General features: G+C 50.6%; 1 protein-coding gene across 1 annotated transcript in view; it reads left to right on the top strand.

Moving 5' to 3' along the window:
* ASTN1 (astrotactin 1) overlaps nucleotides 1–20,943 on the top strand; it is a 223,923-nt gene that overhangs the window by 105,820 nt on the left and 97,160 nt on the right. The window contains 1 exon segment of the mRNA XM_030573045.1: nucleotides 4,008–4,095. Coding sequence (XP_030428905.1) covers nucleotides 4,008–4,095 — 88 coding nt within the window.

The following is a 20,943-nucleotide window of genomic DNA, read 5'->3' as shown; positions in this document are numbered from 1 at the left end:
CCTGTTGAGTATTGGCACGCTAGGAACTGGATTGTAACCACCAGCTAGTTTCATGTAGGCAGCTGAAGAGCCATCAGCTAGCGCAGATTTCTGGCACTAGCTGACCAGGAGTGGTGTAGAGATGAAGGTCTCCATTTTCCAGTATCAGTCCCGCCACCTGCAGAGTTGATCTCTGATCATCTATGCTACCCACAGCCTGCTTAGTAACCCATTCCAAACAACGGCCCTGTAGTGCAGCTTGGCCGTGGTTCGTCCCTCAGTGGGGCTGTGGGGTATCCCACCGCCTCGCTCTAGTTCACCGGCCGATGGCTCTGCTGTCGGAGGGAACAATGCACACTCAGTTAGGCGGTTTCAGGCCCCAGGGCGGGGCTGAGTCACTAGACCGAAGCCAGCCCAGGTCCTCGGTCAGGGCGGGCAACAAACACTGCTCAGAATGCTCAGGCCCTCAGGCAGGGGAGAGCAGTGGTGGTATTCTTAAACCCGGCCCTAGGTCAGGGCGGGGCACCAAACACTGAGTCAGAATGCTCAGGCCCTCAGGCAGGGCTGAGCAGTAATAGGAGTCTTAAGCCCGGTCCTAGGTCAGGGCAGGGCAGCAAACAGGAAGTCAGAGTGCTCAGCCCCTCAGGCAGGGCTGAGCAGTAATAGTTAGGTAGCAGCCCAGGCCCTAGATCAGGGCGGGGCAGCAAACAAACGGTCTGGGACTCAGGCCTTTCAGCAGGGGCTGAGTCGATAGTCAGTTAGCAGGAGGTCCTGGCCTCTCCAGGCCAGGGAAAATGAGGAGTCTGCCACCCAAGGAGTGGGTGGCAGGGGGGACGCAGGCCCTCCCACTCCACTGCGTCCCAGCCCGGGGCCCTAGCAGTGGCAGAAGCTCACTGCTGTCAGTGGGGATCCTGGCCGCAACACACTGACATTGGCTCTGGCCCTGCTGCGGCCAGACTGGGGTCGGCTGCCCCCGAGCTACTTCCACACTCCCCCTCGTAGGGTACCTGAGTCATCGTAGCGTCACCACCGGTCTCAAACACCATCGGTTCATCTGGGTAAGTAGCCGATGGTAGGCTCAGCTGCTCCTTGGGGTAGCTGGCAAGAGGTGGGCTCGGCTCCTCCTCGGGTTAGCGGGCAAGAGGCAGGCTCAGCTCTCCCTCGGGGTAGCTGGCAAGAGGCAGGCTCGGCCCTTCCTCGGGGTAGCTGGAGTGGGGCAGGCTCGGCTGGTCCTCCTCTGGGTAGCGAGCATGGGGCAGGCTCGACTGGCCGGGTGTGAGCTCCGGCTGGCAGCGGCTGCAGACGTCTGGCCCCTGTGGTGGCTGGGGCTCGACTGAGCTCTGCAGGCGAGCTTTTATACTTCCGGGTCTGCGCCATGACCTCTGAGGGGCGGGCGCAGGACCCAGTGGCTCTGCCCGGGGTGGTGGTAGAGAAGGTTCGTCCCTCAGTGGAGCTGTGGGGTATCCCACCGCCTCGCTACAGGCCCACATTCTGCTCGCCTGTCCACTTGAGCTGCTGTAGTCAGGAGTATCTGTGGGCAGAAGTCACCTTCCTTCTATGATGATTTTGTCTTATCGGGGACTAGAGGTCCTAACCGAGATCAGGGCCCCATTGTGCCAGGAGCTGTACAAACACATAATGGGAGCCAGTCTTGACCCCACCAGGCTTGCTGTTTAAATAGATCCTAGAAAGAAGCTTGATCTCCCATTTCACAGTTCCAAGGTTGCATGGAGAGTCTGTGGCAGAGTCAGTGTCCTGAGTTGCAGTACAGTGTCTCAGCCACATGATCCTGCCTCTCTGTGCCATAGGGCACATTCGGCACTACTGCCCACTCAGCACCACACCGGCAGGACTGCGTGGGCTTAAGTCATTGCAGAAGCTGGGTCAATCTCTTCCCTCTGGCCAGTGTGTACCTGTGCACAGTCTGTATCGTCTACTGTAATAACCACTCGCTTCCCTGCTGGGAGTCTGTGCTTGCTCCAGAATCAGCGTTCCATGTGTTCACAACCATCTGTCACAGCAGATGCAGCTCCTGGGCAGGGAGGCATTGGCCCCCTTGGGGTTGGGTCTTAAAAATTCAGGGTTCTTTTATCTGTGTTTTAAAGGCGTGTGGCACTTTAAGAGCAGGAGGCTGTCCTGACGGACTATAGTCTTTGGAGCCTATGCTGCCCAGCCCTGTCCCCTATACAGTCCCACCTATTCCAGTGATGTTGCACGCAGGGTATCTGTTAATTTGGAAGCTGGCTTTTTAAGAGCAGGAAGCTGCAAACGGATTGAGCTAGAGTAGCCAAGCAAAATCTTTGCCCCAAACTGAGAGATCTCTTTTTGGTGAGGCTTCTGCTATTCTGGGTTCTGTCATGTGAAGGGGATGACAGCCAGCATGAAACTCATCCACCCCTCAGAGCTTAAGTGGTCTAGTGCATAGATCTTTTGTTGGTGTAACCCACTGTTTGGTGTTTGTGTGTTCTCTTCTGCACCTGATCCACAGAGAATAGGATCTTCTACAGCTTCTAGCTACAGGGCTATTTTTAGCTCATGCTTTAGCTCTGGGGGTTCCTGGTTCAAACCCCAGGTACAACCATGATGGTGGGCATCACACTGGACTTCTGCACGGGGTGAATTTCATCTAGGAGGCGGGAGTGCTGAAATAGCATGTGATAGAGCCTGTCCTTGTAATCCTTCTGGTCTGATCAGAGGCAAGAAATACTGGAAAGCACATGAGCAATATGGAATTTCAAGTTAACTGCGCTTTGCCTTACTGTGATACCATTCATACGCTTCATTTTTACTTAAAATGAAAGCAAGGTCATTCCACAGGGAAATGGTAACTTGTTTTTCAGAGAAACTGAGCAGCCCCAGATCCCCTGGAAGCCAATGGTTGCTGTAGATGCTCAACACCTTTCTAAGTCAGCCTGCTTATTTGGGTGTCTAAATATGGGTTTAGGTGTCTAACTTTAGATGCCTAAATTTGAAAGTATTGGTCAAATATTCCCACAGCTACTGTAACATGGCTGCATAGAATATGTTTTGTAAGGTATAAATGCATTGGCCTAAACAGTAATCCAAACCACAGTGGTACTTATGCTGTTGTAATTTGACCAAGATAATTGTGCTCTGGGAACGTTAATTTTGAATTTTCCTGATGCTTGGGTGCTGAAATTCACCATATTTACATTGTTGCATGACGATGCACTGAGTTTATACCACATATAATTATTTTTAGCATTTTCTTCTACAAGACCCTGCTCTAGCAAAGCATTTATACACGTCCTTAGCTTTCAGCATTTAAATATTCCCAGTGAAACCCTTAAAGTTAAGTGTGTGTTTAAGAGCTGTGCTGGACTGGGACCTAAAGCACTTTATAAATATTAACTAACGAAGATCCAGATTCGGCCTATTCGTACGTGGCTTCACAGTGCAGGAGGGTGAGAGTGAGAGTGAAGAAAGGAGCTTCCCCCCTTGCACAGTCCATGTAATAAATGGTGAGAATTATCCTCGCCATACTCAAGGAAGTGCAAGGGCTGCTCCCTAATTATGGCCCTGGGGAATGCCCCAAAAGCCATTGAGGACAGGGGAGGTGATGGTGAGGTGGCCCCTGTCACTGGCTGTGCTCTGAATTCTACTCTGAGCATTTGCTGGTTTTGTACAACCACCAGCTCCCAGCCTTTAGACCAGGGGTCAGAGGCTGCCGCTGACAGTTGTAGCAAAGTCTGGAGGGAGGAGACGAGGAGACAGTATTTGGTGTGAGGGCTCACCTCTGCCACTGCCATGGCATTACCTGTAGATCTCCAGAAGGGACGGAGTTAATGCAGTTACACAATCTGTGCACTTCAGCCTCTGGGCACCTGGAGGTGGGATTCCTGATGTAATAACCTTGCCTGATGTGAGCCCTCATGGAGCCCACAGACTCCCATTAGCAGGGTTGATTGGGAGCATAGGATCAGACCTTGGTCCATCTAGTCTAGTAGTCTGTCTCCAGCAGTGGCCAGTACAATTAATTCTCTTATTTTACCTTCCTCCATTCCTAGGTGAGTGCCTTTGCTATGAGGGTTACATGAAGGACCCGGTGCACAAGCATCTCTGGCATCGGAACGAGTGGGCACGAACCAGGGGTAAGTTTGATGGACCACAAATAGCAAGACATTCTACTAACTTTATGAACTGTTCCCTGTTGGAGCAACCCCCATAGATGGGGGGTCGTGGTATTGAGCCACGTGCCCCTGGATCTAAAAGCAAGAGTCTCTACTGCATGAGGTGAAGGACCAGCAGGTTTGGGGAGCATTAGTAGACTCGTACACTGCTTAATGGGATCCAACCACTAGAGGTGGATAAAGAGACTTATTTGGTCAGCATGTTCCGTGGTTACTTTCTTTTGGTCCAGACTCTTGGAAGGTGCATTTACAGGGTAACAACCATCAGAAATAGGCAGGATGGGCTTTATAAAGGACAAAACCTGCCAGGCAAACATGGTGGGTTTTTCTGAGTGAGTCAGACAATTAGTGGACAGTGGGAACACAACGGCCGTCGTGTAGAGTATCTGGGTTCAGCAAAGCATTTGCTATGGTATCTCTCGCATGACATCTTTCTGAAAGAATGAATGGAAATTGGCTTGGAGAAGAGTAATGTCAAGGTCTGTGTAGTCTGCAGCAAGCTGGATCTAAGCTCTGTTGCAAAGGCTTTGGGGTTCTGGAGTGCAGCAGACTAAAAATATTGCAATAGAGTAAATTAAAAAAGTGAGAGGTTTATATTTAATTAAGTATGAAAATGGATAACCCAGTCTGCACAGAACTCCTGCTGTTCATTTTGTTTTACATTCACTGGCTGAGTCCTCGGCAGGTGCCTGTTTAGACCAGCTGATGATCTTGACCAGTGTGTTTCATACCACCTGTTAATTTTCAGCATGCAACAGAGCTTTGTGCTGCTGGCGTATAGCTGCACTGTGGAAGTTGTCAAGTGGCTAGGGCACAGCTGGCATCTAGGAAGGGGTGGGAGGCCATTGGGGGTTGGGAGAGAAGCAGATTAGCTGGGTATTTTTGCACAAACAGTCGGCAGTGAACAGTATTGACACTGAAATGATCAAATCAGACAGCCCAGTGACATTAATAGAATTGGTCAACACCTTTCTAAACCCCATTATCTGCCGACCACGTTCTATCTCTCTGCACTCTGCTCACATTTGGAATGTTACGCTGGCAAACACAAGTGCTAGAAACATGTTTTATTAGATGATTGCTGAGATTCAGGACAATATTTCTGTGGCAATGAGTGGATTCTTTGTCTATGAAACTGTGAGACCCTTGAGTACTGTCATGGGAACTGAACGCACCTCAAAAAGAGGGTCAGGAGAATGGCAATGCACAGAATTTGGGAGTGGTGTCCAGTGGCTTGTTGCAAGAGTGGTGATTCTGTCTCGACTTAATTAACATTTTCAATCAACAGTAATAATCAACAACAAATCTGATCCAAGGACAGCAGTGTACTTTATACTCTAACCTCCTATCATCCTGGCAGGCCAGTGAGCATCGTTGGAATCTTGCTTAGGAGTATGGGAACCACTGTTCTCTGCTAAATGGAATCAGAACAGAGCAGCAGGTGAAGGCTCTGCGCTGCCAGCCTTGGGCCAAACCCAGAGAGTTGCTGAGCACCTCCATCTCCTCCCTCTGGGATTTGCCCTGTCAATTAATTAACAGTGGCCGATTCTACTGGTGGCGCTAACATTTAATGTGTGTGACTCCATTGCCCTCTAGTGGATGGCTGCAGCCTAGGGAGAAGATAGAAGGGATACCGACTGTGGAGATTCTCTTTTGAGCTCAAGTGGCCGGTCCCTGTGCACCTGGAGGTTCCAAGTTCTGTCCTTGCTGCTGCAAAGTTCTAGGGAACCATGCTGAGCAGCACTGGGATTTCAGTGCAGTCCTAGGAGACCATGGGTTTGTTACAGTGTCATGGAGTAGTCCAGGGTTACCGAGGGAGGCAGCTCTCCAGCATCCCTCTTCACTGCCATGACTATGAGACCATCCTCCCCTCCTAAGTCCAGCGCTCTGGAAAAGGGGATGAAAAAGCACATTTATTCCATTGGCAGGTGCTACGAAACCAAGAGGTGTTTTTTGAACACCAGGGGGAAGAGATAATGAATATAGAGGGACCCAGAGAGATTAGAATCATGGCTAAGAAATAACATAATGAGATGCAGGTCGGGAAAATGCAAACTAATGAATTTGAGGGAAAATAACTTCCAGTGCTGAGCTGCATGAAGAAAGTGAAGCGGTAACGCTGAAAGCGAGATGGAGCTGATTGCCTACACTGCATTACATCGGAGCGGCGGGAGCCCGATTTTCAGAGTTGCTGATGTGGGCATCTCAGAGCAGTGCTGGACAGCAGAATTTCCAGTGTATTATGAGAGCTGCTTAAGTGTGCTGAAAATTTGTCGAATTAGGCACCTGATTGCTGTGTTGTGGGGAAAAGAATGGGACAGACACAGTTTGCTGCAGATCTTAGTGGCTAAATGGCAAAAGTGTTTTGGTTTTCACCCAAACAAAAAATCGGGTTTCAATGAAAAGTCAAAATTTTTCAGACATGTTCATTTGTGTCTAAATGTTCAGTGGAACTCCCCTGCCCTCCCCAGTTTTGGAGCCTAAGATCCAGATCCTCAGTTGGTGTGGATCAGTAATGTAGCTCCATCACAATCAAACAGCTGAAGCTCTGGCCCTGTACATCTTGTTCTTTTCTTTCTGTCCAAACAAAATGTTAGGCCTTTAAACAATATGCATTGTAAATTGGCTAAATGCAAATGTATGCATCTGGGAACAAAGAATGTAGGCCATACTCATCAGGAACCCTGGGAACCCATAGGAGACTGAATCCTGGGAAGCAGTGACTCTCAAAACCTGTCTTGGTGGATAATCATCTGAACATGAGCTCCCAGTGCAAAGCTGGGGCCAAAAGGGCTAATGCAATCCTTGGATGCATAAACAGGTGAATCTAGAGTAGGATCACAGAGGTTATTTTACCTCTGTATTGGCACTGGTGCGAGTGCTGCTGGAACACTGTGTCCAGTTCTGGTATCCACAATTCAAGAAGGACATTGATAAATTAGAGAAGGTTCAGAGAAAAGTCTAACCTGATCCAGTGGCTGGAAGTTGAAGCTAGACAAATTCAGACTGGAAATAAAGTGTAGATTTTTAACGGTCAGAGTAATTAACCATTGGAACAATTTACCAAGGGTCGGGGTGGATTCTCCATCACTGACAATCGTTAAATCCAGCTTGGATTTTTTTTTTAAAGATCTGCTCTAGGCATTATTTGGGAAGTTGTCTGGCTTGTGCTATACTCAAGATCAGATCAGATGGTTCCTTCTGGCCTTGGAATCTGTTACCAGAGAGACCCACCATTATGTAAGACCCAAAAACGTGTGAACTATTGTCAGAGGTGTTGCCATTGTGTGGCCTTGTGGCGACACGGCTGAGCAAAGGGGACAAGTGAAGAAATGTATCCAAAGGGAGTCCAGGTCCCCAAGCAAGTCTAACTGGCTAAATGTGTGTGCACGTATGCAGGGCCGGCTTTAGGAGGTGTGGGGCCCAATTCGAACAGTTTCGATGGGGCCCCAGCAGGGATGACTTAAAAAAAAATGTAAAAAAATCATGTGGGGCTTGTACTCACCGGGCGGTGCTCCAAGTCTTTGGCGGCACTTCAGCGGCGGGTCCTTCACTCACTCCAGGTCTTCAGTGGCACTGAAGGACCCACCGCCGAAGTGCCACCGAAGACCTAGAGCAAGTGAAGGACCCGCTGCCGAAGTGCCGCTGAAGACCCAGAGTGCCGCCAGGTGAGTAAAAATTAAAAAGGCGCCTCTAGCCAGGGAAGGGATTCTCACTGGGCGTGGGGCCCTCTTAGGTGCGAGGCCCGATTCGGGGGAATTGGTGGAATAGGCCTAAAGCCGGCCCTGCACGTGTGTCCTTCCCCTAGTCTTGAGTAGCCAGCTGGGAGATGGATTTTCCTTTAGAGGAGACGAATAGGGCAGTGGTTTTCAAACTTTTTTTCTGGGGACCCCATTGAAGAAAATAGTTGATGTCTGTGACCCAACGAAGCTGGTGGTGAGGAGTTCGGAGTGTGAGGAGGGCTCAGGGCTGGGACAGAGGGTTGGGGTGCAGGGGTGAGGGCTGTGGGGTGGGTCCGGAAATGAGGGGCTCAGGGTGTGGGAGGGGGCTCTGGGCTGGGGCAGGGGGGTTGGGGTGCGGGAGGGGGTCAGAGTTCTGGGCTGGAGGTGCAGGCTCCGGGGTGGGGCTGAAGATGAGGGGTTTTGGGTGCAGGAGGGACTCTGGGTTTGGAGGAGGTCTGGGGCAGGGGATTGGGGTGCGGGAGGGGGTCAGGGATCTGGGCTGGGGGTGCAGGCTCTGTGGTGGGGCCGGGGATGAGGGGTTTGGGGTGCAGAAAGGGGTTCCGAGTTTGGGGGGGCTCAGGGCTGGGGCAGGGGATTGGGGCATGGACTTACCTCCTGTGGCTCCCAGTCAGTGGTGCAACCAGGTGCAGAGGCAGGCTTCCCACCTGTCCTGGCACCGCGGACAGCACTGTGCCTGGAAGCAGCCTGCAGCAGGTCCAACTCCTAGGGAGTGGTGCGCAAGCGGCTCAGCATGGCTCTTGCCCACAGATACTCCCCCCTCAGCTCCCTTTGGCTGGGAACCAGCCAGTGGGAGTGCGGAGCCCGTGTTTGGGGCAGGGGCAGCGCGCAGAGCCCCGTGGCCCCCACTGTATAGAAGCTGAACCTGCTGCTGGCCTCTTCCAGGGTGCAGTGCGGTGTCTGAATAGGTAGGCACTAGTCTGCCTTAGCTGGGCAGCACCCCCCGAAGGGACATTAAACGTCCCGGTTGGCAGTGCTGACCTGAGCTGCTAGGGTCCCTGGGTGCTGAGCAAGGTGACCCAGTGCCTTACTGGGTCGCGACCCGAACTTTGAAAAACACTGGAATAGGGGACTCCCAGCTGGGTCATTTTTTCTCCCTGCCCAGTGCTGGTCCTGGTTAAGCTACTGACCAGGGATCTACACCTCCCACTCCAGATTCCCCACTTGCCAGACAAGAGTAGTAGTCCTGTGGGATCAGCACTCCCTCCTCAGCAGCAGAATTAGCTCTTCCTCCTGTTTTAATAGAAAGAGGGAGTTGCACTTGCCTTCACTGTGCCTCACTATTAGCCATCTCCTCCCCATGCAATGGTCACACTGGCTTTTTTCGTTTGCTCGTGATGCCATGCAGCTATCTCCAGGGTCGTGTTTGTTTGCCGTACCTTTCTGCCATTGCTGCCTGAGAATCTCTCCCTCCTCCATATCTCCATACCTTCCCAAATCCTTTTGGCCTTAAAGGATTGCAGATTTGCATGCATTTCCATATATTTGCACAAACCTTCAGACGCCGATGCCTTCCTGTTTTGAAGCTATTCTGAAATGCCCCAGCATGGGGAGATAATTGCATGGCTTTGTGTGGGGCCCAGAATGCTTGATGGATTCTGCATAGAGATAGATTAAGTCACCAGAGCTTGATGAAATACATCATAGAATGCTCAGGGAGCTAACTGAGGAGATATCTCATCAATGGCTATTAGCCAGGGTAGGCTGGGATGGCGTTCCTAGCCTCTGTTTGCCAGAAGCTGGAAATGGGTGACAGAATGGATCACTTGATGATTACCTGTTCATTCCCTCTGGGGCACCTGGCATTGGCCACTGTCAGCAGACAGGATACCGAGCTAGGTGGACCTTTCATCTCACTCAGTATGGCCGTTCTTATGTTCTTATCTGAGCCATCAGTGATTATCTTAGAAAAGTCGTGGAAGACTGGAAAGATTCCAGAGGACTGGAAAAGAGCAAATATAGTGTCAATCTATAAGAAGGGAAATAAGGACAATCCAGGGAGTTACAGACCAGTCAGCTTAACTTCAGTACCCAGAAAGATAATGGAACAAATAATTAAGCAGTCAATTTGAAAATACCTAAAAGAGAATAGGGTGATAAGTAACAGTCAACATGGATTTATCAAGAACAAATTGTGTCAAACCAGTCTAAGAGCTTTCTTTGACAGGGTAACGAGGCTTGTGGATAGAGGGAAGTGATAGATAAGGTATATCTTAACCTGAGTAAGGGTTTTGATACTGCCTTGCATGACCTTCTCATAAACAAACTAGAGAAATACAACCTAGATGGAGCTACTATGAGGTGGGTGCGTAACTGGTTGGAAAACCATTCCCAGAGAGTAGTTATCAGAGGTTCACAGTCAAGCTGGAAAGACATATGGAGTGGGATCCCTTCTGAGTCTGGTTTTGTTCAATATCTTCATCAGTGATTTAGGTAATGGCACAGAGAGTACACTTACAAAGTTTGTGGATGATACTAAGCTGGGAGGGGTTGCAAGTACTTTGGAAGATAGGATTAAAATTCAAGATGATCTGGACAAACTAGAGAAATGATCTGAAGAAAACAAGATGAAATTCAATAAGGACAAATGCAAAAATACTCCGCTTAGGAAGGAACAATCAGTTGCACACATGCAAAAATGGGAAATGATTGCCTAGGAAGGAGTACTGCAGAAAGGAATCTGGGGTCATAGTGGATCACAAATTAAATATGAGTCAACAGTGTAACAATTTTGCAAAAAAAGGGAACATTCTGGGACGTATTAGCAGGAATGTTGTAAGCAAGAAGTAATTCTTCCGCTCTACCTGCGCAGATTAGGCTTCAAAAGGAGTACTGTGTCCAGTTCTGGGTGCCATATTTCAGGAAAGATGTGGACAAATTGGAGAAAGTACAGAGAGGAGCAACAGAAATGATTAAAGGTCTAGAAAACATGACCTATAAGGGAAGACCGAAAAACCTGGGTTTGTTTAGTCCGGAGATGAGATGACTGAGGAGGGACATAACAGTTTCCAAGTACATAAAAGGTGGTTACAAGTAGGAAGGAGAAAAATTGTTCTTCTTAACCTCTGAGGATAGGACCAGAAGCAATGGGCTTAAATTGCAGCAAGGGAGGTTTAGGTTGGACATTAGGAAAAACTTCCTAACTGTCAGGGTGGTTAAGCATTGGCATAAATTGCCTAGGTACAGTATCTCCTCACTTAAAGTCATCCCGGTTAACGTTGTTTCATTGTTACATTGCTGATCAATTAGGGAACATACTCGTTTAAAGTTGCGTAATGCTCCCTTATAACGTTTTTTGGCAGCTGCCTGCTTTGTCCACTGCTTGCAGAAAGAGCAGTCCATTGGAGCTAGCTGGTGGGGGCTTGGAACCAGGGTGGATTGGCAGCCCCCTATCAGCTCCCCACAGCTCTAAGTTCCCTGTGTGGCAGCTGCCCAGCAGGCTACCAGCAGGCAGTTCAGCTGTCCCTCCCCCTGTTGCCATGTGCTGGTCCTGCCCTCTGCCTTGGAGCTGTTCCCAGGAGCCTCCTGCTTGCTGTGCAGGGGAGGTGGGAGGAGAGAGACAGGATAGAGAGAGCTTGCTGGCCGCAGCTGCTGTCTCAACTTCCTGATTTTTTTAAAGGCAATGTATTTAGAGTGGTGTCAGCGTACTTAAAGGGGCAATGTGCATCTCTCTCTCTCCCCCCGACACACAGGGTGTGTGTGTTTATCTATGTCTGCCATGCTGTCTCCCCTCCTTCCACTCATGCTGCCTTGTAGAGTGTGAGGCTACATTAATAACACGTTTACCCTTGAGGGCTCAGCTGAATGCTAGATCATCATTTAGCAGTAAGGCATTCTCTGGGAAATATCCCTCCCTCTTCCACCCTCTGACTCCACCACCTTAACCAAGCTTCACAATCATCATTGCTGAATACAGTATTAAACTGTTTAAAACTTTGTGTGTAAAACGTTAAGCGACTAGTTAATATAGGTTGTGGAATGTCCGTCATTGGAGATTAAGAGCAGGTTAGACAAACACCTCTCCGAGATGGTTTAGGTAATACTTAGTCCTGCCGTGAGTGTAGGGAACTGGACTAGATGACCTCTCGAGATCCCTTCCAGTCCTACAATTCTATGATTAAAAGCATCTAGGCCATATTTCTCATATTGTTCCTATGCATGGATGCAAGACTAGGAGGACACATTAGGATCATCTAGTCTGACCTCCTGCATAACAAGGGCCAGAGAATCTAACCCAGTAATTCCTGAGTCAAGCTCACAGCTCCTGTCTGAGCTAGAGTATCTCTTTTAGAAGGGTATCTAGTCTTGACTTAGCCTATTCTCTTCCATGGTGACATGCCATAAGAAGATGAAAGGAGAAGAGTAGTGGTTAGTAGTAGCCTCTTCATGAAGCCTCAGAACATCAGAGGATAGGGAGCAATGCAGAAAACCAAGCCGTTTGAAACAGGTCTGCATTGCTGGCCATAGGACTTGTCTAGACTAGGGAAGTGTGTCACACATTATATTAAGATTTCATTTATAAGTAGTGTGTAAAGGGTTGATAAATGCTGCTGTAGATGGCTATAGAATCCAACAGGTCAATAGGTTGTTTATAACCATGCTTTATCACCATTTTAACACCTTCTTCTGCTCTGTTTTTAATCATCTGTAATCCAAGCTGCTCATGTCGGTAACCCTAGGAATCTTATATGAACCTTTCATTAAACCATTTATAAATTGGACCTTTGTAGAATGGTGGCAGAATTTTGTGCCTGTGTAGCTACTGTAATATAGTTACATTAATGCACGGTTCTAATGTAGACATCCTGTTCTGATGCAAGCCCCATCTTTGCCAGCATAGTGCACGAACATTGATGCTTGCACTGTGGTAGCTGTACTTGTGCAAAAAATCCCAGGATAAGCATGGTCTTAGAAGAACTGGTAGGGACTTCTGAAGAGGGAACATGGAAAGCCAAGAATTCTCCACCACCACCCCAAAAATCTACATTCCCTTTCAGAAGCGTTTCTCTCTGACCTCGGGGATTCCCTGAAAAATTCCACAGGCTCAGAGCAAATGTCAGATTCAGAGATTAAAAACCTGGGAAGTAGGGATCAAAACAGAAAGAGAGCGAAATCTGCTGGGAATGATGGCTTGTGAAAGCGTCTGGAGTGGGCAGAGGACTTGGCAACAGTTCAGCGCCAGGAATGTCTGCTGACATTGGAGCCCACTTCTCTCTTCCCTCCACTTACTGCTCAGCCAGCTGCCCAGCCACTCTGACACCTCCCTCTCTCTTCTCTCCAGCCCTGCAATCCCTGCATTGACCCTGACCCACTGGGTATTTTCTCTTAGAACAGAGGTGGGCAAACTACGGCCCACAGGCCACATGCGGCCCGCATGACCCTCCTGCCTGGCCCCTGAGCCCTCGGCCCTTCCCCTGTTTTCCCCCTCAGCCTCATCTCACTTCACTGCCGGTGCAACGCTCTGGGCGGCAGGGCTGCAAGCTCCTGGGGAGCCGCGGCCTAACCCAGTGCTCTGTGCTGCTTGGTGGCATGGCTGCCTGTCCTGGTGCTCTGGGCAGTGCTGTTGTAGTGCTGGCAGCCACCGGTGCTCCAGGCAGTGCGGTAAGGGGGCAGGGGAGTTCGAGATGATGGTCGGGGGGCAAGGGTGTGGATAGGAGTTGAGACAGTCACAGGGCATGGAACAGGGAGGCTGAATGGGGGTAGGGGTTCCAGGAGGGCAGTCAGGAAGGAGAGGGGGTGATTGGATGGGGCAGAGGTCCCAGGGAACCAGTCAGGAATGAGAGGAGGGGTTGGATGGGGTGCAGGGGGGCGATCAGGGGCAGCGGAACCAGGGGCAGTCAGGGGACAGGGAGCAGGGTGGGGGGTGGATGGGGCAGGAGTCCTGGTGGGGGGGCCGTCAGGGGACAGGGAACAAGGGGATTGAATGGGGCAGGAATCCCAGGGGGGCCATCAAGGGGTGAGAAGCAGGAACAGTCGGATAGGGGACGTTGGCAGGGTCACGCCTGGCTGTTTGAGGAGGCACAACCTCCCCTAACCAGCCCTCCATACAATTTTGGAAACCTGATGTCCTCAGGCCAGAAAGTTTGCCCGCCTCTGTCTTTGAATCAAAGAATCATAGAAGATTAGAGTTGGAAAAGATCTCAGGAGGTCATCTAGTCCAGTGGACCCCACAGAAGGACTGTGGTGGCGGCTGGCATTTCAGCAGATGCTCGACCGCTGGCTAGGACCGCCCACGGGCACCGCATTGGGGACCCCGATCTAGTCCAATCCCCCGCTCAAAGCGGGACCAATACCAGCTAAATCATCCCAGCCAGGGCTTTGTCAAGCCAGGCCTTAAAAACCTCTAAGGATGGAGATTCCACCACCTCCCTAGGTAACCCATTCCAGTGCTTCACCACCCTTCTAGTGAAATAATGTTTCCTAATATCCAACCTAGACCTCTCCCACTGCAGCCTGAGACTATTGCTTCTTGTTCTGTCATCTGCCACCGCTGAGAACAGCATAGCTCCATCCTCTTTGGAACCCCCCTTCCGGTAGTTGAAGGCTGCTACCAAAGCCTCCCTCACTCTTCTCTTCTGCAGACTAAACAAGCCCAGTTCCCTCAGCCTCTCCTCGTAAGTCCTATGCTCCAGCCCCCTGATCATTTTTGTTGCCCTCTGCTGGACTCTCTCCAATTTGTCCACATCCTTTCTGTAGTGGAGGGCCCAAAACTGGCCGCAATACTTCAGATGTGGCCTCACCAGTGCCAAATAGAGGGGAATAATCACTTCTCTCAATTTGCTGGCAGTGCTCCTACTAATGCAGCCCAATATGTCGTTAACCTTCTTGGCAACAAGGGCACACTGCTGACTCATGTCCAGCTTCTCATCCACTGTAATCCCCAGGTCCTTTTCTGCAGAACTGATACTTAGCCAGTCAGTCCCCAGCCTGTAGCAGTGCATGGGATTCTTCCATCCTAAGTGCAGGACTCTGCACTTGTCCTTATTGAACCTCATCAGATTTTTTTTGGCCCAATCCACCAATTTGTCTAGGTCACTGTGGACCATAGGTGGGCAAAGTACGGCCCGCGGGACCGTCCTGCCCGGCATCTGAGCTCTTGGCTGGGGAGGCTAGCCCCTGAACCCTCCCCTGCTGTTCCCCCTCCCCTGCAGCCTGACCAAGTTTCCACTTCCTGTAAGCTTCCTTTTTGTGTTTAAGCTCGCTGAAGATTTCACTGTTAAGCCAAGCTGATCGCCTGCCATATTTTGCTATTCTTTCTGCACATTGGGATGGTTTGTTCCAGTGCTCTCAATAAGGCTCCTTTAAAATATGGCCAGCTTTTCTGGACTCCTTTCCCCCTCATATTAGCCTCCCAGGGGATCCTGACCATCAGTTTCCTGAGGGAGTCAGTCTGCTTTTCTGAAGTCCCAGGTCTATATTTTGCTACTCTCCTTTCTTCCTTTTGTAAGGATCCTGAACTCAACCATCTCATGGTCACTGCTGCCCAGGTTGCCACCCACTTCTACTTCCCCTACCAATTCTTCTCCACCCCTTTCTTCTTCTCCCTCTTCCTGTGTGCAGCTCCCCCCAACATCAGACTCTCTCCATGTGAATTGTCTCCCTTTGGGTTTTCACTCTCCTTCCTGTGGGAGCTCTCCCATCCCTCTGTCTTCCTCCTACCATTTTTCCTTTTCCCTCCTCTGCCTAATGGGATGTGTGTGTGTCTCCTTAACACAATGTACATCTTTGGGAGGTGTCTCCTTACACCTTTCTCCAATTGGGGTTCCTCCCCCCTCCAGCCCCCTCACACCTGGAGGTGCCTTGCCCCCTCATCGAGCTCCCCCCATCTGTCTTGTCTCTTCTGCCTAGGGATTTCTTGATCCATGGTCTGGCTCATTGGGATGTGGGATAGGGCCAAGTCTGCCGGTCCGAGCTGGGTGCTGATGAGAGAGACAGACAGCAGACAGCTGCAGGCTGTGGATAAGTGCCAGGGCTGGGAGCCTGGGCCAAGATGCCTGGGTAGGCTGGCAGTTAAGAGGGGACACGGCATCCCTTACAGCCTCCCTGTAATGACAGACATAGCACTGGATGTCCTATCAGGCAGGAATCCCACCGCTGCCTCTCACTGAGCACCACTGTCCAGCTGCCACTGGAGACTTCCTGCTTTGTGCTGCTCCAAGGGGGCTGCCACTGAGAAGGCCTGATACCATCTGTTGCAGCTGTGACGTTTGTGACACACAGACTGGGAAATTGGGCTAGGGCCACCAAACCAATCCCACATGGGCCACCAAGCAGCCCTTTGAGGAGAGCGACTTTGGACTGTTACTGAGCTGGATTGGATTCAAATTAGCAGTATAGCGGGGACAAGATGCTCCGCCTGTCATTACCAGCTGGCTAGGTTTCACCGTCCATTCCCCTTGGCTCACTTCCACCTCATTGTACCTACTTATCCATCTCCCTTGGAGCCGTGGATAAATCCCCAGAGAACTGTAGCTGCTCACAAAGCCTCTGGGCAGGGTCTGCCAAAGAAGCTGTGTGTTCTGTCATCCCTTCCCCTCCCCTCCTCCTTCAGATTGCGCTTTCCATGCTCAGACCTTGTCATTGTCGTTCCACCTGCAAATGTGATTATCCTCCCATTAGCCCCCCTCCTCCCGCTTCCTCACTGTGGCTTGTCACTGTCCTGGAGAGACACTATTACCTTCACACGCCCTCCTCCTGGAACTGTCTGGTTGGGATTTCCCTTCCCTTCCGGCATCATGCTGCTTCTTTTTATTCTAACAGAGGTGCTGCAGGTGACAAAGGGGCCTGTTGAGTGGGGTCCAGGTGAAAGGATCCTGGAGCTCAAAGCTAGGCAGGAATCCCAGAGTTCTCCCAAACAAATCCAGAACCAAGCGATTTGAATATGACAGAGTCAGAACTGAAGCAAACTGGCTTGGATTCGGTTTGAAATAGCCTGAGGCAAACTGAATTACTTCAGGTTGGGTAGATAGACGCTGACTGTTACTGGCTCATTTTGGGCACGAAGAAGCTTGAATCTAACAATTTCCAGTTGGGTTACAATTTTCCATTTCCAAAGTTTGGCCCATTTCTCATCTTGTTTGACTCAAGTTAGCTTTCTTCCGAGGTGCATAATCCACACCCTAATGCCAGGCACTCATGTGCTGATGAGACACCTCTGAAAGTGAGAGACAGGGTTCAGTTTTCAGTGTGGTTCTCTTTTCCCCTCCCTCCCTTCTTCTGAGGGCAGCAGTAAATTCCCAGGCAGACTTTATAATCTCCCTTAATTGGTCCTGAATTTAATATAAATCATTTTAAGTATGGGGCAGCTTAAAGCAGAGAGACCAATAACTTTTCATGACGTTATTAATTATTTGTGTTCCAGTAGCCTTGTTGTGATAGACACCGTGCAGTCCTGCCTGGCAGACCTTCCAAAATAGACGAAGTGAATAAAGGGTGGGAGGGGTAACAGAACACAAAGAGGTGAAGTGACTTGCCCAGGGTCAGCAGGGTAGTGGCAGAGCCAGGAAGAGAAGCCTGGTTTCCTGAGTCCACTCTCCTGTCTGCAAGGACATTGCACTGAGCTGTTGGAAATGCAGAGCACAAAGCTCTGAAACACTGGCTGCTCCAGACTTGCAGGAATTTCTCCTTGGCAGCTCTGCCGGAGACCCTCTTTAATAATTGTTTGCCCTAGAAGTGTAGTTGAGATTTTTTAGGGGAGGGGCTTTTTGTTTTTTTTGGTAAGTTAGCAAACCTTTGCTCCTCTTGTCTAATTACACTGCTGTAAGATTTTCCATGGAAGCCCCATCCTTGACAGGGTTCCTGCTTTAAAGTCATTAGTCTTCGCAGCGGGAAGAGAAGATCATCAAAGACTTCGTTTCCCAGCAACCCCTGCTGTGCCATTACATGCCAGAGGATTGCAAAGAGAGTGTATTAAGTCTGCTGTTCTCTTCCCTGGCTCTGAGCAGAGATTCCTTTGAACTAGGGCCCAGGGAGAGGGCTGCCAAAGCTATCTCCAAACTTGTCTCTGATTCTTTCATTTTAAAACCAATTTAGCAATTAAACTGAAGGCAGAGCAGTTGCAGGAGTACGGGGAAGGGAATGTGGCTAAATAGAGATGTGGTGTTTAATGTGGAAAACAGGAAGGGATTCACTCTAGACCCTCCTAAGGGGGAGCTTGTTCTTTGCTGGGTACATGACCCTGGTTTAGATTTTGCTGAGATCTAGTGGTGCAAATAGCACATGGTCAGCCACTCTTCCAGGTGAGGCACTGTAATTACTCAAAGTGGAAGCTTCCCATCCACTTATACCAAGGAGACAACCTTCTGGCAAGGACCCATTCTTAAAATTTGATCCTTAACACATCGGTCAAAACTCGAGCTCTCCCATACACCCAGCCTCACCCTGCGAGCCACTGAAAAACACCTAGACATTGGTGGTAGACGTCTTCCATGCCAGTACACCAAGTGACTTATATATGAGAATATATATTAACAAGATTCTGCACCACATTGGTAAAAGTCTATTGCCATCCAGCTTTCTTCTCACAACAGCAGTGACCAGCCGTGTGATGGCTCCACTTATGAGAAGCAAAGAGCCAACAATCAGTCCATCAGGGCACGTGCCACGCGTGTGTATAAAACATCCATTTGCTTTCTCTTTTTCTTTTGCCTTCTGGCCTGGAAGTAGGACTGAAACCTCAAGCCCCATTCTCAATTCTACTTCTGTCATTTCACTGACGTCTTCTTGCCTTAAGTGCTGCTGTACATAAGAGGAAAGAAAAGATGAAGAAATCTGGTAACTGGATAAAACTATGGATGATGCAGGGAAAAGGAAGGGTAGAAAGGAAAAATCTGTTGCTGGAGAGATCCCAAAGCCAGTTCAGAGCTCTGTTCTTTGAGAGGAGAGAATTCTACTGAGAGCCAGCCGGCAAATTTCATCCTCCCTACCAAGCTTTTGTCTCTGAGGCACTGAACTGAAACGCGCTCAGAATCAGCCCCTCCCATTGCGGACTAAAAGTTGTTCCTGAGATTCAGCTCCATCTCCCTGGAACACCCAGAAGAGCCTTCTGTCCATCACTCTCCGAACGGGTGATACTAATGAAGTATTGTGAGGAGTGTTGCAATAGTGCTAACTGTGGATGAATTCCCAGGGCTTTTATTTGCCAAGTGTCTTGCTGTTTTCGCTTTTTGCTGCCCCTGTACATGCAAAAGGTTTGACATGATGTGCTTGAACTAACGCATCAAAGAGAATAACTGAGTGGTCTGTTATGCGTAGCGAACCCATCAGGACATAGGCACCGACTTCCTGATTTCTGCGGGTTGCTTGATCCCTGCTCCTTCTCAGGCCCTGACACCTCTCCGCTCCTTCCCCCAAGCCTCCCCCCAGCCCTGCCTCTTCCCACCCTGTTCTGCCCCTCCCCCCAAGGGCGCCCCATAGTCAACTGGTACTTCCCAATACTGGCGGGGCACAATCAAAAGGGGAGGTCACATGTCCCCCGTGGACAACCCCCAATCAGGCTGGGGCCACTATGCCCTCCCTGCTCCTCATTACCTGCTCCTCTGTCCTTCTGCTGCACCTGGCCCCCATGGCTGGGGAGGTGGCTTCTGCTCCCTGCCTGAGCTCAGTTGCCAGGGACCGTGACTGAGTGAGCTGGAAACATGCTTGGGGGGGAGGGGGTCTCTGACTTGCTTGTCCCTGGTCCCCAGCACCTGAGCCAAGGTGGGGAGCAGAAGCCGCCTACCCAGCCAGGCTCTCTCAGGCAGCCACCAGACCACCACTCTGCAGAGCAGTGTCCCAGCAGCTGCAAGGGGCTAGTCCTGCCCCTTCCACTCCCTGGCATCTGAAGGAAGTCCCCCTCCGACATCACCCTGCTCTGCCACTTCCTGCTCCCTCCTTTCCCTTCTCCCCAGTGCCTCCTGCACACTGCTGAACAGCTGATCCTTGGTGGGCAGAAGGCGCTTGCGGGGAGGGCGAGGAGCTGATCAGCGGGGCCCACCAGTGGCGGGAGGCATGGGGGGGGCAGGGGCCCACTAGTGGGTGCTCAGCACCCACTATTTTTTTTCCATGGGTGCTCCAAGGCTCTGGAATCCCATGGTGAGCAAATTGCACTTTACGGTGTGGTGTTATGTGCCTACTCGATGTGTTGTGCAACAGCTCAATTCTTTAAAAAAGACGAGTAGTCTGCTAGTGAGTGGGACTCTGTCCTGTTTAATTCACATAGATCTGCACCTTCTTCTTCGAGTGATTGCTCACATCCATTCCAGTTAGGTGTGCGCGCCGCGCGTGCACGTTCGTCGGAAACTTTTTACCCTAGCAACTCCAGTGGGCCGGCAGGTCGCCCCCTGGAGTGGCGCCGCCATGGCGCTCAATATATATCCCTGCCGGCCCACCCGCTCCTCAGTTCCTTCTTACCGCCGTGTCGGTCGTTGGAACTGTGGAGCGCGGCATAGCTGTCCTCCACGTCCCTAGCTCTCCTTGTTATCTCTCGTTATCTCTCGTTATTGTTATAGTTGTTAGTTAGATTGTTAAGTATAGATAGTAGTAATTAAGTGTAAATAGTTGTTTGCCGGGGGCTTTAGCCCTTCCCGGCACCCGGCACCGGGCTCATGCCTGGTTTGCCGGGCTTCAAGCAGTGTGCGGCCTGCAAGAAGCCTATGCCTACCAGCGACCCCCACGACGCGTGCCTGAAGTGCCTGGGGGAATCGCACAGAACGGACAAGTGCCGCAACTGCAAGGCTTTTAAGCCAAGGACAAAAAAGGAGAGAGATCAAAGACTCCGGACTCTCCTTATGGAGGCTGCACTTGACCCGGCGGCTTCGCAGGCCATGATCTTGGCGCCGGCACCGGATCGCACCGGCACCGAAAAGACTCCCCGGCACCGACCTTCTCCGGCACCGGGGGCAGAACCAAGACTGTCGAAGTCTGCTACTCTGGCCAGGCAGACCCGACTGGAGCGCCTGGCCTCAACATCGGCCGCGGCGCCGCCGGCACCGTCGACTCCGGGCCCGGCGGGTCCGTCGAGTCCGGTGCCGCCAAGCTCCCCCATGAGATCTGGAGTTGAGACCTCATTGCCTTGACTGAGCCTACTCAGCTGC

This window comes from Gopherus evgoodei, chromosome 8 (genome assembly GCF_007399415.2).
Source record: "Gopherus evgoodei ecotype Sinaloan lineage chromosome 8, rGopEvg1_v1.p, whole genome shotgun sequence".
NCBI classification, from domain to species: domain Eukaryota; kingdom Metazoa; phylum Chordata; order Testudines; family Testudinidae; genus Gopherus; species Gopherus evgoodei.
This window is presented reverse-complemented; position numbering and strand designations above follow the sequence as displayed.